Consider the following 17,326-nt stretch of genomic DNA (forward strand, 5'->3'; position numbering starts at 1 on the left):
TAGGTTTATTTTGTCCTTATTGGTTGATAAATTGTAAACTACGTAGCAAATTATTTAAAGACGTATAGCGATTCGTCGAAAGCATCAACATAATATTTTGACCAATCAGACAATATATTTTTTCAACTTGTCATATATATATATATTTTTTTTTAATTTATTGAGAGCTGGATTCGAGTCTTTCGCTCTAAATTGTACATATGAAAAATAAGATAATACTCGATACAAAATATATCATACATAATTTTTAAAACCATGTGACGATAAAAGTGATAACAATAATAATTTTAAAAACAATAAAACATAATATTATTTTAAAATTTTAATAGTAAGTGTATGTCTTTATATTTAAAAACTAATGTAAATATTTTCCTATTGGACATTTCTATTTATATATCTAGCTCGTGCAATTCTTGACTAGACTCGATTCCACACATTTCGCTGCTGCTTCATCGAAGGACAATCCTGCGTCACAACTGAGGAGACGGGGATGTCCTTCATGGCATGCAATATAATTCTTGCAGCTATTTTTGTATCTGTTAAATAAATTGTACACATAATTATTATATGCATTGAAAATTTAGAGACCATTATTGTAATAAATATCAACTAATTTTAATGTTATCTTTAAACATTCACTTACCTGTAGTTGATGATCGCAGAATTTTCATATGTATCCGTTTTCACCGCTGGGCAGGTAAAACCTTTGAACGCTAGTAAGAAATAATAATAATTTATTTCAAATATGATTGTGCAATGCTTAAAGCATCAATTAATATTGACTGTTATACTTACCACTAGGATTGCATCCTGGTACATTTACAGACCAATCGCATGCGCTTATTTTTGTGTTAAAGGCGAGTCCAGGTGGACAAGCCATTATTGTTGCTACACCTTCTTGACACATCATAAAGTGACCGCAGTCCCCATTAGGCACTGGGAAGTGACCGAAACGATGCGGACATTCGCTAGTTGGCTGTGCTGGCTCTGTAAAATTACGAGTATAATCATATAATTGCTTGCTTGTCAAAAGTATGTTGTACTGTATTGTGATAACACAGTCTCTTATGTGGAAATGCATACATACGTTTTATAGACGGGATTTGACATTTAACTTCTGTAGGGTAAGCGCAGGGGTAAGCGGGATAGCGGGCTACAGGATTAAAATGAAGACCATCAGGACACATGTTTTTGTATGCGGTATTGTTCTGCAATAAAATTATGTATGTTTAAAAATTATTCAATATTAACGTACAATCAGTAGGTAGGAAAAGAAAATTTACATTATTACCTTGCATAAAATGTACTCGTCACATTTGTTTTCCAATAAATAATAGCCATTTACGTCTCTGCAAATATAATCTTGTAACTGATTTATCACATTCGGTTGGAGTGGCCTTTGTTGACCACCAGATTGGGTAGGTGAATTCCACGGTTTTTGTGGATTCGAAGAAGTTGAAGTTGTCCATGTCGTTGGTGGTTTCCATGTTGTCGTTAATGTTGTAATGGAAGTTGTTGTAGTTCGCCAGGGAGATGTTGTCACAGGTGTATTAGTAACTGGAGCAGGTGCTTTTGATGGTACTACAACTATGAGTGGTGTGGAAGTGGTTGGGATAGAAGAAGTGGGTCTAAAAGGAATAGGTCTAGAAGGAAAAGGCCTAACAGGAATAGGTCTGGAAGTGGTAGACGTATAAGCAGTAGGAATCGTAGGCATTACAATTTGGTTTGTCACGGGCTTAACTTCCGTTATTGTTATATTTTGTGATGGACCAGTGGTGTCACTTGATTCCTTAGGTGGATTAGCAATTTTTTGTGAACTGATATTAGGATCTGAACCATTATTATTGATAATAATAATAGAATAAGATTCAGTTGGTTTTTTTGATGGAAGATTGGTAGTTTGCGTTGGTATATACGAACCAGTATTTTGATTCACTATTGAAGTTGGTGTGAAAGTTGTTGGATTAGTTTGAACTGGATTCTGTATAGGTTGTCTTGTTACTGTAAATACAGAAGGAGAAACAATTGTCGTAGGTTTTTTGGTAGAGGAGTCTGTGAATATAACTGTATATCCTGGTTTTCTGTCCTTTGATTCTTGGTTTGCTGCCGGAATCTTAGCCGCAGCTTCAACATTTGTAACGGTTAAAGTAGACGGGGTAAAAGTTGAAGTCGAAGGTGACGCAACAATTGAAGTTAAAGGTACAGCAGGAGAAGAATTAACTGTCGTTGGGTTTTTTGTATTATTGTTAGAAAATATAATTGTATATCCTGGTCGTCTGTCTTCTGAATCTTGGCTTGCGGGTGGTATCTTGGCCGTAATTTCACTATCTGTAACAGTTGAAATTGAAGGAACAGCTACCGATACAGGAGAAGTATTAATTGTCATTGGTTTTTTTGTATAATTGTCGGAAAATATAATAGTAAATCCTGGTCTTCTGTCTCCTGGTTCTTGGTTCTCGGGAGGTATCTTAGCCGCACCTTCAACATTTGCAATATTTAAACTCGACGGAGTAACAGTTGAAATTGATGGTGCTGCAGTCGAAGTTATCGGTTCTGCAGCTATAATTGTTGATGCAACAGGTGAAGTTGACGGCGCAACAATTAAAGTTGACGTTTCAGCAGTTGATGGTGACGATTCAACAGTTGAAGCTAATGGTGTGATATTTGAAGTTATTGGTTGACTATTTTCTGGCCTATTTATCGGTCTAGACCAAAATGGCCTCTGAATTGGTCGTTGCGGTGTTAATGATAGTGGTGGTGATATTGAAGAAGTAGTAATGGGGTTTTCTGTATAACTGTTGCTAAATATGATTGTGAATCCTACTTTTCCTCTATTTGGTGCTCGTGTTTCACTTGTAAATGAAGAAACGCTAGCAATCTCTGCACCCTTCGTTGTTACTTCTTCATAATTTTTAGATGAGGTAGGAACATATTGTTGTGTAACAAACTCTGGAATTTGTTTCGTGGTTATAGGATTATTGGTTGTTGGAGACAAAGTCGATTCGGGTCCAAATCCAGGAGTAATTACAGGCCTTCGAAGTGGTAATCTATTCGACCATACTCGTTGTGAATCGTTTTGGGCTTCCGCTGTTAACAAGATAAGGAATAAAATAAGTATTCTATGATCTCACGTATATACTTAGGAGCAATAAAAAATGTGTACTTATATAATATAATAATCACTTACCTAGCAATAGTAGTGGTAACAGAAGCAATAACTTTGGTATTATCATTATTATTACAATACAGGCGTCCTCTGATGTGAAACCTTTCAAGCACTGATATGACATTAAAAATAAATTCATTTTATATACTGGGTCTTATTACCTTTAAATGTTCTTAAATTTTATAAATCACCATTTAATTAGTGAATTAATTAAGTCACTCAAATCGATGTGTTGCCTCATGTTATAATTATTAAGAGGTAATAAATAATTACCTAATAATGGAAATATGACATTCCTTTTACTTTTTTGTTAGAAAATTACAAATGGAAAAAATTTGGAGTAACGATCTATCATTTATTATTAGTAGGAAATTCAAACTAGGGACGTACCTCACCCATCTGCTTAACGAATGAAAACTATTTTATATATATTTTAAAATTAAAAAAAAATATTTTTATTTATAAATGTACCTACTGTAGTATTTAGATAATAAAAATACCCACCTATGTATGAAGCCTGTAGATAATGCAAAAGTTACATTGACTGAGCTTAGCTCGGTTTTTTTGTAAATCGTGTGTTTAAATACGAATTTAGTACATGCCGGTGAAATATGAATATTTTTCGATCTTACAGACATAACAATAAAAAAATATGAACTGCTTATTTAAATTAAAAAAAATCACGAGTGCAAATAGAAAAAAAAGGAAAAAAAAACAATCGATCTGTACATAGATGGTGGAGAAATTTACCTTTGTATTCTATGATGAATGATATTGTAGCAGTTTTTTTTTCTTGTAAATCGTTGCAACCTTCTCCGAGATTCAGATTATATGTATGAGAATTGCTCGTTTAAAGGTATTAAATATACAACCGGTATACACACAGCCTCACACAGCCCGACGGGAGTAGTACGACAGTCAAATACTATAAAATATATTATGGTGAGTAAGGTAGTCACAGTCCCTGGAGAGGGATGGGAGTAGGGTCGGCAACACGCTTACAACAAAGTCCTTAGAATACGATATATTCGCTCACCGAAACACTGGAATAGACGCGCGGAAATTGACTGTAGCTAAACTCTTTTGGTAGACAGTTTTCGGTACCTATCGTTGGGATGGCACTATTTGAGTGATTTTTAGCGGCTGGTTTGTCATTCTACTTTATAACAGTCAATCTTTTAAGGTCTCATACCAAAAACAAGGCACTAAATAATACATCGGTATCTATGCATAGTTTTATATTATTTTATTGTATCCCCTTACTAAAACCTTTTAAATATTTAACCGTAAAAATGCATCAAAACTCGTATTTAAGTAAGGAATTCGTGTCAAATTGCTTTGAAATTGTTAAAAAAAAGAATCATTTGTCTTTTTAACAAAAGACAAATATTTTTATTTGTTACTGACAAGTTATCATTGTGATGTTTATCTAAACCTCATCACTAATGAATTAAAACCCGTTATTAATTACGTAACTACACTTTTGAAGATAAATGGTAGCACTATTTAACAAATGTTTTTTGAATAACCAAGGATTCACACTCAACAGTTAATATAATGAAAATGTAAATAAGCCAGTCCAAAGACACGTATAGCACAACACACAACAACAGATGAATGACTTTAAATGTTTGTTATAAAATATTTATGCTATGCTATATTCATTGTGACGCCATTACATTTGTAAGCGATTATTTCTTGATCTTTCAGCTAAATTCTAAATAAAAAATAAATAAACAATATCCGAATTCTAACTTGACACATAGATATGAGATCAACATAAGAAGACTGATTTTTTATTCTATTTGTATAAATTTAGCACAACTTTTTAATATTATAATAAACCTTTATAAATCAGTAGGTATATAGAAATTTACCTGTTTTTCTATCATTGCGTCCTACTTATAGTACCAAAGTTTTTGATATTAAAATCTTTTATAAGGTAAAAGCTGTGTTGAAATGTTCAGTAATGTTTTGAAAATACTTGCACAACTATGTCAAACCTATGTCACGTTTATTAATTGTTAATAAATTAGTATCCATTAATATAATTAAATTTTAATTATTTTATGATTATTTTTTAACAAGTAACATTTAAAATTTAAAAGACGAGGTATTTGCGCAACGGTCACAGCACTAGTTTGTGGCTGTTTCGCTGGCGGTTGCGGGTTCGATCCCTGCACATGACAAACATTTGTATTGGTCATACAGATGTTTGCCGTGGTCTGGGTGTTTGTGCAGTTCTTGTAGGTCTCCCTACCGTACCGCGGAGAGAATTTTAAGTCATCGGTCCCAGTTTTATCATGTACACCTGATAGCCATCGTTACTCATAGTAGGGAATATATGCGCCAACCCGCATAGGAGCAGCGTGGTGAATTAAGCTCTGATCCTTCTCCTAGATGAGGAAAGAGATATTACAGGCTGAAGCGAGCGAGCGAACATTCAAAAATTAATGTAAATATTTTACACTGATAAATTATAATGGTACTTTACACATATCCTTTTACATTTATTTGTTAATAGCGACCCGCCCCGGCTTCGCACGGGTGCAATAAATATAAAATATAAAATAAATATAAAATTAAATTAATATAATACATGCGCAACAATGTGTTTATTTACGACATCACATTAGAAACCTCTAAAACGATTAGTGTTCCTTTATTATATTGTGCATGTTTTATACATATAAACCTTCCACTGGAATCACTCTATTTACTAAAGTAAGTAAAGTTCCGTTGCGTAGTTTTAAAGATCTAAGCAACAGACAGCGGGAAGCGACTTTATTTTATAATATGTAGTGATTTGTTATTTATTTATATATAAAAACTTTATTGCACACAAAAAAGATAGGTACAATTTAGAACCATTAGATACAAAAATACAAATGGCGGCCTTATCGCTAATAGCGATCACTCCCAGACAACCTACAGGTTGTATTGGAAGTACTACAGGAAAAATGTTTCGGTAGTGCGCAGCCAACAACGTAATTTTATTACGCCTAATGAAATCGATTTAAAATACTAAACATATATATATATATACATACTATATGTATGTATGTATATTCATTTGTTGTGTTGTTATATATATTTGTCAGTAGATTGTAGAGAAATGGATTTACACGATTTAAAAAAAATCTTATGCCAATAGATGATTATTATGTACATGATGCTTGAGTGTTTAATAGGTGATATTCTGTTTTACCAATAATAATTTTTCATTCTGTAAAAAGCAGTACTGAGCCGTTTTATTAATTTATGTTAATTGGTTTTTTAGCTTTAGCACATGGTATGTTAATTCAGTGTGCTAGAAAAGTGTTAGTCGTTAGCAGAACTAAAAACAGTCCGTAGCACCGTGTAATATCAAGTATATCCTAGCACAATATGGCATTTTGTGTAAAATTTTAATAAAATTTCAATAAACATGTAAAAATAATTTATGAGCACTATCTATAAGTATAAATAAAATTGAAGTATCTCTTTGTGATTTTAAAATTACTGTATTTTATCAAGTGGATATATTTATTTACATGATACTAAAAACACAAACAAACGCAAAATATGGCAAATAAATACAAGTTCCTTGCATCATCCAGACCATAATGATTGAACCTATTACATTTCGCTGTTTAGCATAGGCCATATTATTCCTGTAGGAGAAGGATTGGAGCTAACTCCACCATGTTGCTCCACTGTGGGTTCAGGTGTATATGACAACAACCGGGACCGCCAGCTTAACGTGCTCTCCGAGGCACGGTGGGGAGACCCACAAGGACAGACAACCAAATCGGAAAGAAATACATATGTTTCATATGGATGACGATGCATGGTTAGCAGTATGACGTCATTCTTAATCCAACATGAACACCCAAGATGGCGGAGTAGATATTTTTAATACACTTCTACAATATGGGTATCAATGGTGCTTGCTGAGATTAACTCGAAAAATAAAGTAACTCTAAATCTGATATGACGGACTTTTAAAGATGGCACAGTAGTTATTTTTAATGCACTGCTACAATATGGGTATCAAATTAAATAGTTTGCTATGGGTAAAGCGAAAATTAAAGTAACGTTACTCTAAATCCAATATGGCAGAATCCTTAAGATTGCGGACTATGTTTTTTATACCTTCCTACATTATGGGTATCATCATCAAAGGAATGGGTATAATGAAAGGAATTGCTGAGATGAGAATAGCTGAGAAACCCGTTCAGTGATTATTAAAAAGTTATATTTCTTTTATTATAAAAGCTTGACGTAAAATTTACCTAATTAGACGAACAAGTAAATTCAATAACTTAATCTAATTAACTTTAAATTTTATAATTTTTAAACTAGGTACCTATTTATATGAGTGCTTGAATTTCGCGACAACCTTTTTTATTATCAGCTAGTTGTCATATAAATTGTATAATGACATTGTATTATCAACATACAATAGTAAAAGTATTAAAGGAAAAGTTTATTTTGTTCTTTTTAGCGCATTAAAATAGAAGGTTGTTCCGTGTATTATGGGTATTCACAATTCACATGCAAAAGACAGTTTGATTCTTCTTATATACACATTTTATTTTAAGAGAACTTATAGTATATAATGATGTTTTAATTTATTTTTTTATAGACGCGCATGGTACATTTTTCTCGTCAACACAGCGACCCACACGCTCATCGAACGCTAAGCCTGGGTCGCAGGCAAGAAGCCTTGCCCTGCCTTGCTGGCAAGTGAAAAATCCATAGCAGTCATTTTCATATCTGTAAAAAAAGTAATTTTTTAAATATAATTGCGAAATATCTTTGTGTTTATTATTTATTAATTTATTTACCAATTTAGGATATCTTAAAATGTTAGGTACGAAATAATGAACTTTATATAAACTCATTTTCAATAATTTCGTATTACTTACTTATGATTTGTTATCACTGGATTACCACTCGCATCAACAGTACTTTCTGGACACGCAAAGCTCAAAAATACTGGAAAATTAAAAGAATTTGGTTAGAAATTTGTTCTGACGAAGTAATGAAATGGTGTCGAAAAATTAATGTAATAAATCTTACCGGCTGCATTGCAACTGGGCACTTGATCTGGCCAGTCACAGGTGCTGGTCGCTGGGTTGAAAGCTAAGCCTGGTGGACACAGCATGTCGTAATAATTACCAGCTATGCACATACGGTATTGTCCACAGTCACCCTTTGGTGCCACGGGTGACGGGAAGAAGCCGTATTGACGTGGGCAGCCTTTCGTTGAAATGATAGAGCCTTGAAAACAAATGATGAGTCAAAAATACAAAAAATAAATTAGCAAATTAGGAGTATAATTTTTTTTTTAAATTTTTTACGATAACTTAAAACAATATTTCGAAGTAAAACTGAGGGTAAAACTTTTACGGATGAAACGGCAACGTTTTTGTCAATGGCGCTGGAACGGAAATCTAAAACTTTAGATTTGTATCTTATACTATTAAACGAGCAATTCTTGTATATATATATATATATATAGAATCTGGATCTCGGAAACGGCTCCAACGATTTTCATAAAATTTAGTATATAGGGGGTTTTGGGGGAGATAAATCTATCTAGCTAGGATTCATTTTCAGAAAATGTCGTTTTATCCCTGTTTTTAGGGAGTGAAAAAAATATCGTTAGAATGCGAAAGTAAATTTCACATTTGTCAAGTTAGTTGCAATAGCTCGGTGGGAAATCGGTCGGTCGGGATCAACCGAGAAGATCATGGTTCAAATCCCCATGTCCCTGGTCAATTATTTTTTCTTTTTCTTTTTCTAATTGCACTGGTTATTTTTTATTTAAATAGGCTGTTCCTACTTTTTTATTTATTATGTCGGTAAAATCGAAAAATATTATTCATATTTTATCATTATTATTTTTTAATTATTTTTTATTTTTGATTTTTTATGTTTATTTATATTTTTTATTATTGTCGGTACAAAAATGTTCTTCATATTTTATAAATATATAATTCGTATTTAAATGTGATTTTCAGAAAAAAACACGATTTGTTGGAGCGCCTATCAGTTTTTGAGACGCAATTACTCTCAGTCTTGTAATTGTGTTTGACACGCGTTGGGGCAACGGTTACGCCATGGATTGTACCTGGTGCGTTGGCGGTTGCGGGTTCGATCCCAGCACGTGATAAACATTTGTATTGGCCATACAGGTGTTTGCCGTGGTCTGGGTGTTTGTGCAGTCCTTGTGGGTCTCCCCACCGTGTCTCGGAAAGCACGTTAAGCCGTCGGTACCGGTTGTTATCATGTACACCTGATAGCGATCGTTACTCACTTAACATCCGCCAACCCGCATTGGAGCAGCGTGGTGGATTAAGCTCTGATCCTTCGCCTACATGGAGAAAGAGGCCTATGCCCAGTAGTGGGATATTACAAACTGAAGCGTTGTAATTGTGTATTTTGTATCAATTTTTAATTTATCGTTATTTTTTATTTTTATTTTGCGTTAATTCATTATTAATAATTGTGTTTGCAGGCAAACGAAAAAAAAATCGACTTCAATTACATCGACAAGTAATACAATGTAGGTACACGAAAAAATAGTCAACAAATACGCATTATCAAAGATTACCCAAAAGTTGTAATCAGATCTCGATGAAATATGACCACATGATAAACATCGGCATTCGATTAAGTTAAAAATCATCAAAATAAGTACACCCAGTAGTATGTTAAGTATTATGTAGTTAATGTAAAGTTATGCGGATTTTCGAGAGTTTCCCTCGATTTCTCTAGGATCCCATCATCAGATCCTGGTTTCCTTATCATGCTACCACACCAGGGATATCTCCTTTCCACTAAAAAAAAAAAAATAACAAAATCTTTTCATAAACGACGAAGTTATCCCCGAAAATAAATTAAAATATATATATATACTAGCGACCCGCTACGGCTTCGCACGGGTATAAAATATAATTATAGCCTATGTCATTCACTGAAAAATGATTAAAATCGATCCAGTAGTTTTGATTTATTCATTACTGCCCGTGGCCCGCACGCGTTAACTTTAGAGTAAAAGCCGGCCGGAACCGCCGCAAACGCTACGTATCGCAATTTTTAAATCTATAATATCTTCAAAAATATTCATTTAAATCATATGCTGTAAAGGGCTATATTAAATCAACAATGTATTTAAGGTATTTAATTAGATAAGGATTAACGCTGTATTGGTTAAAATCGCTTTGAAAATTAGCCATTATTTATCGTAAAAAGTAAATGACAAAAAAATGTTATTGTGGGATATCCATAAGAGATAGACATATACTATAGCGGCGTTTTCTGTAGAACTTTTCAATGTGTATAATACTTAGTACATTATTTTGATAAATCTCGTAGGGTTCAGGCTGCGTTTGCAATGTAAGCGAAAAAAATGTAAATATTTACGACATCACATTAGAAACCTCAAAAATAACAGTATTTCTCCACTATTTAATGGATGTTATTATACATATAAACCTTCCTCTTCAATCACTGTATCTACTAAAAAACCTCATCAAAATCCATTGCGTAGGTTTAAAGATTTAAGCATGTATAGGGACATAGGAACAGAGAAAGCGACTTTGTTTTATACTATGTAGTGATATATATATATATATATCGCACCTTCGGTGCAACAAAGTCAAAACAGCTCATTTCTTAATTTTACAGGAGAGGATTTTCAATTTTTTTTTTTCGCTTTTACTTCCTCATTTCTGGATTACTATTTATAGTAGGTTTGAAATCTTTATAAATTAATAGTTTACTTTCTTTGCTATAGTTTAAAAATCTTATATTAAATTATCAAAAAGTCCTAATAAAAGACATAACAAAAAAAGTGTCCTGAATTGTGACTTTGTTGCACCGAAGGTGCGATATATATGTAATGAGTTTCCTTCAGCCGAATTGAGTAACCTCCTCCTTTTTTGAAGTCGGTTAAAAAAGACTTCATCCAAACCGGCAGCGAATTATTTAAACTCTCTCTTCTACTACTAATCCTTCACGATTTACTAAAAATACCGAGCTGGGCTCGGTCACCCAGGTACTTTGTATATAAACGAGACTTAAAAATTAGTTTGCCAAAGAAGTTTCACTTCTAACATGTGTACTTTGTACGCACGCACTTTTTTTTCATTAATTTATTTTTATCACAGCTGCTTAACAGCTCATAAATATAAGTAGGAGTATTATAGTCTTATACAAAACTTACGAGACACGGCGCCAGCTTTACAAGGAACATCTGTTGGATAGCTGCAAGGATAGTCTGGAAACATCGCCTTTTCGTTGAAATTTAGACCATCAGGACAGGACATATCGGTCCGCTGATAATCCTAAAATTAAATGTATTAAGGTACAACTAAGTGCCTAAAGTATTTGACATATTTTTTATGAATAATAATTCAGGTGTGCTAGTTACCCTGCATTCAATATATGAGTCGCAGCTTCCGCTTACTGGTATATATTCATAGCGCTGCTTGCAAACGCTATTCGGCCGAGCGGTGGACGGTATGGGATCACCATTACCAGTACCTGAATTGTAAGAACCTTATTAATATTTGATGAGAGTATTAGTAATAAATAACAGTTCAATATAAATATTAAAATAATTACAAATTGCAGCTAGAACGACGTTAAGGCAAAATAAAAAATACATTGTAAAATATTCGATTTCGTTGTTACTTATAAAACTAAAAAGTTAGAAATGACGCACATCTGCTATAGGCATTTTGTTTTTATATTCCTATAGTTAATTATTTTAGGTAATTTAAGTATAATTACCTCATTTTTTAATATTATACGGTGAAATTGTTTGCTAATTGTATGAAATTAATTTATAATTAAAAAAAAAACATTTATGGTGATTTGAGGAATGACTTCATTATATAAATTGTTTTAATGCATTAAATTCTGTACGTTCAATAACGACGTAAAAAAATGTATGTAAACAATGACTATGATTATTATTATTGAACACATCATATATGGCCCAGGATTACGGGTCCATTCTTACCACTTCTTACAAATTAAGTTTCCGTGAATAGCTTCATATGACGAGACGCCCAACTTTTTCTCTGACAACGATTTTCGATTGTGGTAGCTAAAAGTGGTAGCAGGGGTGAAATATGTTAGGAGGACGATTTTCAAAAAATTATTAGTAACTATTTTTTTATTAAATCACAAGATATTTATTAAAAGTTTTCTATAAATATTTTTCCTACAAAATCTATAGTTTTTTTAAACAGTTTAGACCTTCCCGTTCCTTTCAACGCGTATAAATAACGAGGACATGAAAAATGAATATTAACCAGTTGTTTTTTTTTCTGGTGCTTAAATATAATTTATATATTTGAACAGCCACATTGTTTTACAAATTAGGTGGTATGTTGTCCCCGTCTTAGGCTCAAAAATTGTAGTACAAGTGTTGTGTGTCTATGCTATATCCCACGCTGTAACGCGCCGTTGTCTTCGAAACAAGAGATGAACTACAGAAATTGATTAAATCGATCATGATTGATGCTGAAATTCATATGAAGAAACAAAGGTTTGCTGACAATGTTTTTCATCCACATATCAATGTAGGAGTGACGAAATTATGTTAACACTGGCTGTGCCCGCGACTTCGTCCGCGTGGAATTTAATTAAAAAGTTATTGTTCAGTTCGTAGAGTTATAAAATAAATAAGTTTTTAAAATGATAATAGCCTAAGTTACTCCTTATTACATCAGCTATCTGCCAGTGAAAGTCCCGTCAAAATCGGCCTAGCCGTTTCAAAGATTAGTAGGAACAAACAGACAGATAGACAGACAGACAGACAAAAATTGAAAAAAATGTTATTTTAGTATATGTACCGTGTATACATCCATACGCATTTAGTAAAAAACGGTTATTGTAATATTACAAACAGACACTCCAATTTTATTTATTTGTATAGATAATGACAGGGTAATTGAAAAATACTGATGATTGGAGTTGTGCTCCTTAAGAAGTGACATAAGGTCATAAATAGGTCATCAAGGTTATAATAAACATATGAGAATTTTAATAGTGTTAAAGAACTGACGCCGTCGTTCAGTGATGCTGATGCTTAGTGACGCTGAGATTTACGTTTTACACGCTTTTGGCTATTATTTAAATGTCAAACTCTATTGATAACCGATGCCTAGATGGTTACCGCATCGTTATTGACAGAACTACATAACTGTATTTACAGGTTGGAATTCGAAAATATTTACTTTCGTCACTTAGTTTGATTATAGAAGTATCATTAAAATTTTTAAGAATTAAGTACTAAGAAGACATTGCTAGTGAGTACCTATGCGAAAAACAAGCGTAACTTACTCAATCAAACACATTATCATAAGTTTTTGTCGCATTTTTAATTAAATAACACACATATACATATTAAGTTCAAAGGTGGTAGTTGGATTAGTGGAACTGTGTTATCCTTTAGTCGCCTCTTACGACACACACGGGAAGAGAGGGGGTAGCTATATTCTAACTACCACAACCACACAGCAAAATTAATTAAACAACACAAATAAAAAAAAGTTATAAAACATTTTATCGAAACGATTAATATATGTTTATAAAGTATATAAAATATTAGTATAGGTATTAATAGGTTTATTAAGTCGACTTATTCATATCAGTTCTCGCTTTTATGCCTCTCGCACTTTCATTTAGAATACTTTATCTTTCTTACAGACATCATTTTTCACACGAAGGTTGGGTTACACAACAATGTCTTTATTTCTTCAGGTAAGGCAAAAACAACGGGACAGTAATACTTACTTTATTTACATTTCATCACATTTTTGTTGATCTTATGGATATGATAAAAAACTAGCCTCTACTAAAAATATAATATAATAATAATACTACAACCTTATAATATCGGTACTACTTAATAGTGATATAATTATGACTATTTCCTGTTTAATTTATAGTATATGCTTAACTTAGTGGTACACTTTTACAGAGAGTAACCGAATTTAAATATCTGGGACACATTGTTACTGAAAATTTAAAAGACGACAAAGACATGGAAAGAGAATGTAGGGCGTTGGTTGTAAGGGCCAATATGCTAGCTCGAAGGTTTGCTGGTTGTTCTGTACCTATTAAATTACACTATTTAAGGCTTGCTGCCAAACATTCTACACCAGCAGCCTTTGGGCTAGCTGTACCCGAAGAGTGGCACACGCCCTGCGAGTACAATACAATAATGCCTTCAGGGCGCTGTTGAGGCTACCATATTACTGTAGTGCGTCAGGCATGTTTGCGGATGCTCACACTGACGATTATTTCGTCATAATGCGTAAGAAGGTGGCGTCAATTATACGAAGGGTGAGGGTAAGCACTAACAGCATCCTGAAGTTATTTGCAGAAAGACTGGATGGGCCGACCATGGCGAGGTTTATCAAGTTACATGTACATGATGTGAATCAATCTCCCTGTGGTACAATTTATTTCTATTTTTTAATTTTAATTTTTTGTTTGTATTTTGTTTTACGTTAGTAAACAAAATACAAACATAGTTCTTAACATCATAGAACATAGTTCTTAAGTTGTACTAACCAACTATGAGCCTATGTTGCTTGACAATATGAGATTTTTATTATTTTTTTATTTTATTTAATTAGTTTAAAGCCACTTTGCACTTATAAGTAACACATTTAATAATTTAAATAATTAAACAATACAATAATTTCATAACTAAAAATTTACTAATACTACTTCATTTAATAAGTAATTAGAATTACTAAATAATGAGGAACTTAAATGCCTAACTTATATTGTGTTCAGTGCGTGTTAACTACGAGTAAGTTTTAAAATTCTTACTAACTGTGCCCGCGACTTCGTACGCGTGGAATTAAAAAGAAAAATATTTTTTAGTTCGCGGGATTACAAAATAACTAAATTTCTAAAATAAAAGTACCATGAGTACGTCCATATGCATTTAGTAAGTAGCGGCTATTTTAATATTATAAACAGACAGCGATACAGACGACAGATTAGCGATGCTTATTAAGTCAAAAGATATCAAATATCTAAACTAAATAAGATAATTCGAGCTTACTAGAACCTAAAAAAGTTCTCGGGACTGAATAAGGTTTAGGAAAATAGTATGTAGTTATAAGGAAACCTAGATCAGACTCTATACATTTAATTATAATTTAATTATAAATTTTACATACTAAAAAAAAATAGTCGGATTTAAATTGTGAGAGTTTTAATAATTCATTTATCAATGGCAGTATGTTTGAAAATAATAAAATGTAATACCAAGTTACTAATCAATTAGATTGTAATTAACATTAACAGAAAATTCATTAAATATGCAAACTTTCGTCTAACTTTTAAATATGGCTTATGAAACTGTTAAATTTTTAATATAATATTTATAAGTGTAAAGTTTAGTTGATTTTGTGAGTTTACGTAATGCTGTGTATTTCTATAAGATAGGATATAAATAATGAATAAATATCTAAAACATACATATACCCATTATTTTCGTGAATAATGTGGATTATTTTTATTTTTCATATTAAAATCTAAAATGTCTTTTATATTATTTTTGAGTCTGGGTACGGGAAATGCGCCACTATGGATGCGATCAAATACATACCTATACCTAATCTTGAACCGACCAATTCTTTCAGCTAAGCCTATACTTTTAATATGACGATTGAATTTATTTATAGGCAATTGAAAACCGTTTGTGAAAAGAGAAATACTTGCAATGAAAGATTAGACTTACGATGATAGATTAAAGAATCTACAACAGTAAATAACACTCTCTACATCACATTACGATACCTTTCTACTTAATTATAATATGATTCCAATACATTAAGAAAGAGGCATAATATGCCGAGCAGTACGAAGTTACAGGTTGAATCTGATCATGATAATATGAATTACACCTAAAGTAGTCATCATCATTACAGCCTATCACAGTCCACTGCTGGACATAGGCCTCCATAAGTTTACGCCAAAAATAGCGTGAACTCATGTGTTTTGCCCATAGTCACCACGCTGGGCAGGCGGGTTGGTGAGCGCAGTACTGGCTTTGTCGCACCGAAGACGCTGCTGCCCGTCTTCGGCCTGTGTATTTCAAAGCTAGCAGTTGGATGGTTATCCCGCCACCGGTCGGCCTTTTAAGTTCCAATGTGGTAGTGAAACTGTGATGTCCCTTAGTCGCCTCTTACGACACCCACGGGAAGAGAGGGGGTGGCTAAATTCTTTAGTACCGTAGCCACACAGTACCCTAAAAGTAGTATAAGTAAAGTAGTATAAGTAGTTAATTTTAGGTCTTTCCAACCAACATTATAAGGCTTTCTGTCAGTTAGCAGGCAGCAAAAAATATGATTAAAAAATAATAATGTATTATTTTAATATGTCAAACTTTTTTACGCATTTTATTTATTTTACAAATAATTGTGTTTGCTCGCAAACGAAAAAAAAACCGACTTCAATTACATCGCCGAGTAATACAACGTAGAACGACGAAAAAATAGTCAAGTAACAACGCATTATCAAAGATTACTCAAAAAGTAGTTATCAGATCTCGATGAAATTTAAATGTGACCACATGATAAACATCTGCTTTCGATTAAATTAAAAATCATTAAAATCGGTACACCTAATAAACAGTTATTGCGGATTTTCAAGAAGTTCCCTCGATTTCTCTGGGATCCCATCATCAGATCCTGGTTTCCTTATCATGGTACTAAACTAGGGATATCTTCTTTCCAACAAAAAAGAATTATCAAAATCAGTATACCTAGTAAAAAGTTATTGCGGATTTTCAAGAGTTTCCCTCGATTTCTCTAGGATCCCATTATCAGATCCTAGTTTCCTTATCATGGTACTAAACTTGGGATATCTCCTTTCCAACAAAAAAAGAATTATCAAAATCGGTACATCCAGTAGAAAGTTATGCGGTATAATACAACGTAGGTCGACGAAAAAAGCGTCAAGTAAAAACGCATTATTAGATATAGCTCGAAAAGTAGTTGTTAGATCTCAAATAAATTTAAATGGGACCAATTGGCACTCACCACCTTTCGATTAAAAGAAAATTTGTCGAAATCGCTCCACCCAGTCAAAAGTTCTAATGTAACATACATAAAAAATAAAAATACAGTCGAATTG

The 17,326-nt window shown here is 32.8% G+C and overlaps 2 protein-coding genes across 2 annotated transcripts; both read right to left on the bottom strand.

Moving 5' to 3' along the window:
* Positions 1-364: 364 nt before the first annotated feature.
* On the bottom strand, positions 365-3,233 carry LOC123661836 (mucin-2-like). Its single transcript, XM_045596778.1, has 6 exons — positions 3,188-3,233; positions 1,292-3,087; positions 1,088-1,208; positions 796-987; positions 644-713; positions 365-536 (listed from the first exon to the last, which is right to left on the bottom strand). Exons 1-6 carry the CDS (start codon positions 3,231-3,233, stop codon positions 398-400), a joined length of 2,364 nt encoding a protein of 787 aa, XP_045452734.1. The 3' UTR covers positions 365-397.
* Positions 3,234-7,779: 4,546 nt separating this feature from the next.
* LOC123661845 (protein obstructor-E-like) lies at positions 7,780-11,897 on the bottom strand. The gene is made up of 6 exons (XM_045596787.1): positions 11,879-11,897; positions 11,589-11,701; positions 11,382-11,502; positions 8,231-8,431; positions 8,077-8,146; positions 7,780-7,924 (listed from the first exon to the last, which is right to left on the bottom strand). The coding sequence occupies exons 1-6, from the start codon at positions 11,895-11,897 to the stop codon at positions 7,780-7,782; spliced, it is 669 nt and encodes a 222-aa protein (XP_045452743.1).
* Positions 11,898-17,326: the final 5,429 nt, after the last annotated feature.

Source organism: Melitaea cinxia, chromosome 2, assembly GCF_905220565.1.
Source record: "Melitaea cinxia chromosome 2, ilMelCinx1.1, whole genome shotgun sequence".
Lineage (NCBI taxonomy): Eukaryota > Metazoa > Arthropoda > Insecta > Lepidoptera > Nymphalidae > Melitaea > Melitaea cinxia.